Source organism: Otolemur garnettii, unplaced genomic scaffold, assembly GCF_000181295.1.
Source record: "Otolemur garnettii isolate 467f Iridium unplaced genomic scaffold, OtoGar3 scaffold00007, whole genome shotgun sequence".
In the NCBI taxonomy this organism is placed as follows: domain Eukaryota; kingdom Metazoa; phylum Chordata; class Mammalia; order Primates; family Galagidae; genus Otolemur; species Otolemur garnettii.
The window spans coordinates 26,346,654-26,353,181 of record NW_003852402.1 but is presented as its reverse complement, the minus strand read 5'-3'; the positions used below and the strand labels follow the sequence as shown (position 1 = coordinate 26,353,181).

Sequence of the window (6,528 nt, the reverse complement as noted above, 5' to 3'; positions counted from 1 at the left end):
GTTGAGCTATAGGCGCCAAGCCAGTATATTCTTTTTGTGACAAGGCTGTTACTTGGTTCCCTTTCTACTTCTTACTGATAGCTTTGTTGCTTTGCGTCTCTGTAACCCAATTATGCGTTGCTTACCAATGGTTGTTGGATGATTTTGTCATTATGTGAACATTACAGAGGGTACTTACCCAAACCTAGATGGGGTAGCCTACCACAAACCTACTGTCTATGGTATAGCCTGCGGCTCCTTCCTAAGCTATAAACTGGTTGTAACACAGTGGTGTTTGTGTATGTAAACATATCTAAATATAGAAAAGGTAAAGTGAAACTGTGGTATAAACGAAATGATAAGAAATGGTACCCCTGTATAGAGCATGTGCTGTGAGGGAGCTTGCAGGACTGGATGTTGCTCTGGATGAGTCATTGAGTAAGTGATTGTGAAGGCCTAGATCATTACAGAGCATTGCTATAGGCTTTATAAATACTGTACGCTATGACTATGCCCAATTTATAAATGTTTTCCTTTCTTCAATAATAAAGTAACCTTAGTTTGCTATAACATTTTTTACTTTATAAAATTTTAAGCTTTTTAATACTTTTTGACTCTTCCAATAACTTAGCTTAAAATGTAAACACATTGTATAGCTGTACAAAAATATCTTGTTTAATATCCTTATTATATAAGCTTTTTTTCTGTTTTTAAATTATTTTATGTTTTACTTTTGTTTTAAACTTTCTTTTTTTTTTTTTTTAGAGGCAGTCTCCCTTTTTCGCACTTGGTAGATTGCCGTGGCATCACACAGCTCACAGCAACCTCCAACTCTTGGGTTTAGGTGATTCTCTGCCTGGGCTTCCCGAGTAGCCAGGACTACAGGTGCCCGCCACAGTGCCTGGCTATTTTTTTGTTGCAGTTCAGCCCGGGGCCGGGTTTGAACTGCCACGCTTGGTATATGGGGCTGGTGCCCTACCCACTGAGCCACAGGCGCTACCCTAAACTTTTTTTTGAGACAGAGTTTTACTCAGTCACCCTCAGTGGAGTGCTGTGGCGTTATAGCTCATAGCAACCTCAAACTCTTGGGCTAAAGTGATTCTCTTGCTTCAGCCTCCCAAGTAGCTGGTACTACAGGTGACCACCACAACACCTGGCTATTTTTAGAGATGAGGTTTTGCTCTGGCTTAAGCTTCTGGAACCTGTGAGCTCAGGCAATCCACTTGCTTCAGCCTCCCAGAGTGCTAGGATTACAGGTGTGAGCCACCATGCTTGCCTTTTTAAACTTGTGTTATGAAAAACTAAGACACAAACACACATATAACCCTAGGCCTATACAGGGTCAGACCATCAATATCATTGCCTTCTACCTCCACATCTTGTCCCACTACAAGGTTTTCAGGTGCACACAGTAACACAGGAAGCTGTCATTTCCGATGAGAACAATGCCTTCTTCTGGAAGGTTCTGCCTAAGGCTGTTTCACAGTTAACTTTTTTATTCTTGAGACAGGGTCTCACTTGGTCGCCCTGCGTAGTGTGCCATGACATCATAGCTCAGTAACCTCAAACTCTTGGGCTCAAGTGATCCTCTTGCCTTCGCCACCCAAGTAGCTGGGACTATAGGTGCCCTTAGGCTGCTCTTGAACTCCTGAGCTCAAGCATGCCACTCACCTTGGCCTCTCAGAGTGTTAGGATTACAGACATGAGCCATCTCTCCTAGCCAGTTAACTTTTTTAACATAAGTAGAAGAAATGAACTCTTAACAATGATGATAAAAAAAAGTATAGTATAATGAATATCTAAGCCAGTAACATAGTTGTTCATTATTGTAACCAAGTATTATGTACTGTACATAATTGTATGTGCTATACTTTTATATGACTGGTATTACAATAGGTTTGTTTACCAGTATCACCACAAATGTGAGTAATGCATTGCACTATGATATCTGCACGATGAAATCCACAGTCACTAGGTGATAAGAATTTTATAGCTCCTATCATTATAATCTTAGGGGACCACTGTTGCTTATATGACCAAAATGTCATTATGTAGCACTTGACTGTACTTACTCAATTGTGTTACCTCCATGTACTTACATATTGCCTTATAAGAGGTCTTGTTTAATGTACATATAAACTAGATCTAAGTGTATGCTATAACATTTAATACAGTGATAGAATGTAGTTGTTGTCAATAATAGAGTATGAATATAAAAAAGACATCTGTTTGAATTGTTTCTTACCTGGTTGTATATAGTAAATTCAGATTTTTATTGTATTGAAATAATACATTCAATCATCATGCATATGTATTATGGCATGTAAATTAAGGCAGTGTTAGAATCATATTATTATAAATATGTTATCATTATGATAACATTATAACTTTGTAACATAACACTAGTATTACTTAATAATGTATAAATAGCTTGACCCTCTAGAATGGAGGTTCTTAAAGGTTTTAGTGAACTACTATTACTAATAGGAAATGTTGTATTATTTACATGTGTTGGGGAGATAAGATTTTTAGTAATTAATGTCCTTAGGGGGAAGACTACTCAAATAACCATAAGGCATTATTTGATGGTATTTCATTCACCTGGAATGAAAACATTAAAAATTTTCCTGCTTGCAGGTGGCACCTGTGGCTCAGTGGGTGGGGCGTCAGCCCTGGCCAAACTGCAGCAAAAAATAGCCAGGTGTTGTGGTGGGCGCCTGTAGTCCCAGCTACTCAGAAGGCTGAGGCAAGAGAATTGCCTAAGCCCAGGAGTTGAAAGTTGCTGTGAGCTGTGACACCATGGCACTCTACCAAGGGTAAAAATGAGATTCTGTCTCTAAAAAAACCAAAAAAATTTCCTGCTTCCATTGGATAGAAGAAATGTCATTTACAATGAATGATTTTTTTTTTTTTTGTGGTAAGATAGGACTTTTGTTATAAGTTAGAAAGGAAAGTAAAAAGCACCAGAGATTCTGGAAGGGGGAAAGAACTGAAGGACACCCTCAGGAGTCTCCACGTGGGCTCTTTATCTAGGGTTCTTAAGTCTAGAGGATTTTATTAGTATTATTTTTTTTTTGTAGAGAGAGTCTCACTTTATCTCTCCGTAGAGTACCGTGGTGTCACACAGCTCACAGCAACCTCCAACTCTGGGCTTAGGTGATTCTCTTGCCTCAGCCTCCAGAGTAGCTGAGACTACAGGCACCCACAACAATGCCTGGATGTTTTTGGTTGTTGTTGTTGCAGTTTGGCTGGGGCTGGATTTGAACCTGCCACCCTCGGTATATGGGGCTAGTACCCTACTCACTGAGCCACAGGCACCGCCCACTAGAGGATTTTTTTTTTCTTTTTGTTGCAGTTTTTGGCTGAGGCTGGGCTTGAACTCCCCACCCTCTGCATATGGGGCCGACACCCTACTCCTTGAGTCGTAGGTGCCACCCTAGAGGATATTTTTTATCTTAATGATATACAAGGTAGGCTATAAACTTTTATTTATTTATTTATTTTAGACTTTTAAGTTAGAAAATAATGGACTTAATTTAGACTGCTGGAAAATAGAAATAGTAAGGACTTTATTATTGGGGAAAATAAAAACTTTATTTTATTTTATTTTATTTTTTTGAGATAGAAGCTCAAGCTGTTACTCTGGGTAGAGTGCTGTGGCATCACAGCTCACAGCAACCTCCAACTCCTGGGCTCAAGCGAGTTTCCTGCCTCAGCCTCCCAAGTAGCTGTGGGACCACAGTCGCCCGCCACAACGCCTGTCTGTTTTTTTGGTTGCAGCCGTCATTATTGTTTGGCGGGCCCAGGCTGGATTCGAACTCGCCACCTTAGGTGGATGTGGTTGGCCTTAGCCACTTAAGCCACAGGCGCCGAGCTGAAAATAAGAACTTTAAGTAGAATTTTATTATTGGAAAAGAAACCTAAAATTTAATAATAAAATGATAAAGTGATAAAAAATATTTCTGACTCTTCATGGAATAATGCAACTAAGTTGAAACTCTGTTCTGGTAATTTATTAACAGACCCTAGAATACTGTAATGAATTACTGAGGATGGTATTTGTTATATTCTAAACTGAGTCAAATGTCGGCTAACATTCCTACATTTTGATGCTGTTTGTTACTGATTATTTTGTAGCCTATTCCTCTGCCAGATCCTGTGGGTAATAATGAAGAAACACATGATCAAGTGCTGAAAACCAGATTAGCAGAAAAAAGTGAACGACTTGAACAAGGACCCATGATAGAACAACTTAGCAAAATGTTCTTTACTACTAAGCACCGTTGGTATCCTCGTGGACAGTAAGTTCTATTTTTTTTTCCTTGACTCCCACTAGACACACTACAGGAACATACATATTGTTTTTGTATTACCAGTCGTCAGAAGTGATATTCTGCATGGGAAATTTAACCCCAAGTATAGTCAAATACTATATTGCACTTAAATTTACACTGGAGCCTAGGAGTTGGAGGTTGCTGTGAGCTGTAATGCCACAGCACTCTACCCAGGGTGACAGCTGAAGGCTCTGTCTCAAAAAAAAAATTTTTCCCCCTTTGTTGTTGTTGTTTTTGTTTTTGTTTTTTTTGAGACAGGATCTCAGTCACTTTGGGGTTGAGTGCCATAGTGTCATAGCTCACAATAACCTGAAACTTTTGGGCTCAAGTGTTTCTCTTGTCTCAGCCTCCCAAGTAGCTGGTCAGAACACCTGACTATTTTTAGTAGAGATGGGGTCTTGCTCTTGCTCAGGCTGGTCTCAAATTCCTAAGCTCAAGCAATCCGCCTGCCTCAGCCTCCCAGAGTGCTGGGATTACAGATGTGAGCCACTGTGCCTAGCCCTCCCCCTTTGTTTTAATGGAGGAATTTAATGAGAGCTTTCAGTGAATTTTGTAAGTGTTCCTAAAAATTTTTCCATTCTATGATGTATGTTATTTTTATTCATCTTTCTGATATATAATTGTTTGTGTCTTTGGCCCTTTATTCCTTCTTTAACATTTTCAGTTATTACAAAAAAAAAATTGAGTGCAGCAAATGAGTGGCCAGTATATATTGTTCTCAGTTCCTTTGAGAAACTGCAATTGCCCTTGTGTTTGCAAGTACCTAACTTTTATTCTATCTATTCGTATGTACTATCCGACTCTGGCTTTAATTAGTTTTCTTTTTTTTTTTTTTTGTTCTTTTTTCTTTCATGTGTATCTTCCATACCAAACTATAAGGTTTTTATTCTTTACTTTTTTTGAGACAGAGTCTCACTATGTGAACCTTGGTAGAGTGCTATGGCCCCACAGCTCACAGCAACCTCAAACTCTTGGGCTTAAGTGATTCTTTTGCCTCAACCTCCCAAGTAGCTGGGACTACAGGTGCCCACCACAACGCCCATTTTTTTTATGTCGTAGTTGTCATTGTTTAGCAGGCCCTGGCCAGGTTTGAACCTACTAGCCCCAGTGTATGTGTCCAGCACCCTAGCGAGGGTTTTTTTTTTATTGTTGATATTTATTCCTTTGAACAAAATTTGTTCTTTCATTTATGTAACATATAGTAGTTAGCACTGAGATGGCACATTTATAGAAACAATAAATATTCCTGGTTTTTGCTATGTATAATGCATACATTTTTGCCCAAATTTTGAGGAAAAAAATAAGGATGTGCATTATACATAGGTAGTATGGCCTGGACTAGGGGAGCCCAGCAGGGCTCTTTCTGGGGCCCATGGGGTTCCACTCTGGAAGGATCCAGGATCTGGTGGGAGTGGACTGGAACATCCTCCGCAGAGCAGCACAATCAGGGAAGGGGGTAGTGGCAGGGCTGGCAAGGTGAGTGGCTGCTGCACAGAGGGAGCCAAGAGCCCCATGCAGGTCCCAGGGACCTGCCTGATTGCCCACAGGCTCAGAAACTCCTGCCCCACCAGCCATGGCCATGTCATCTATGGTTTGCGATACAGCAATGAGGGAAAGACTCCCAAGAAAGAGGAAGGGGCAGCCTTCACAGAGGGGCCTCCTCAGATGTATCTATCCCAGCTGAGAGCCAGCCACTTTCTCAAGTGTCATTTTCCTGAAAGTTTGGGCCAAAAACATGGGTACACCTTATACACCAGAGTGCATTTTACATGGCAAAATACAGTACTCAGTACATTCATAAAGCTTCTCTACTAAGTGCTAGGTGATCAAAAACACAATCCCCATTTGCAAGTCATTTACAGTCAAGGAGGGAAGATAATAAATAGACAGTTAAATCAAGGAGGGAAGATAATAAATAGACAGTTAAATCAAGTATTATTGAGTGTGGAGAAATGGTTAGGTGTTAACACTGGGGAGTAGGGGAAAAACTCCATAGGCAAAGGAAATAGATGTCAGATAAAGTGTGCTGGGTAAATTGCTGGTAGATTAGATTGTATAGAATCAAGAATATTAATTTATTACACTAAAACATAGCTCTTTTCCTGTTTAAAATAGCCCCTCCCTGGCTCGGTGCCTATAGCTCAACCGGCTAAGGCGCCAGCCACGTACACCTAAGGTGGCGGGTTCGAATCCCCAGCCCGGACCCGCCAAACAA

The 6,528-nt window shown here is 40.3% G+C and overlaps 1 protein-coding gene across 4 annotated transcripts in view; it reads left to right on the top strand.

The window, feature by feature from the left end:
• The window catches only part of MRPL42 (mitochondrial ribosomal protein L42), a 34,975-nt gene that overhangs the window by 12,911 nt on the left and 15,536 nt on the right, over window positions 1-6,528 (top strand). For all 4 annotated transcript variants that reach the window (XM_003783353.3, XM_012814194.2, XM_012814195.2 and 1 more), the window contains exon 5: window positions 4,117-4,280. In XM_003783353.3, the coding sequence (XP_003783401.1) occupies window positions 4,117-4,280 (164 nt within the window). The remainder of the gene's footprint in view (window positions 1-4,116; window positions 4,281-6,528) is intronic.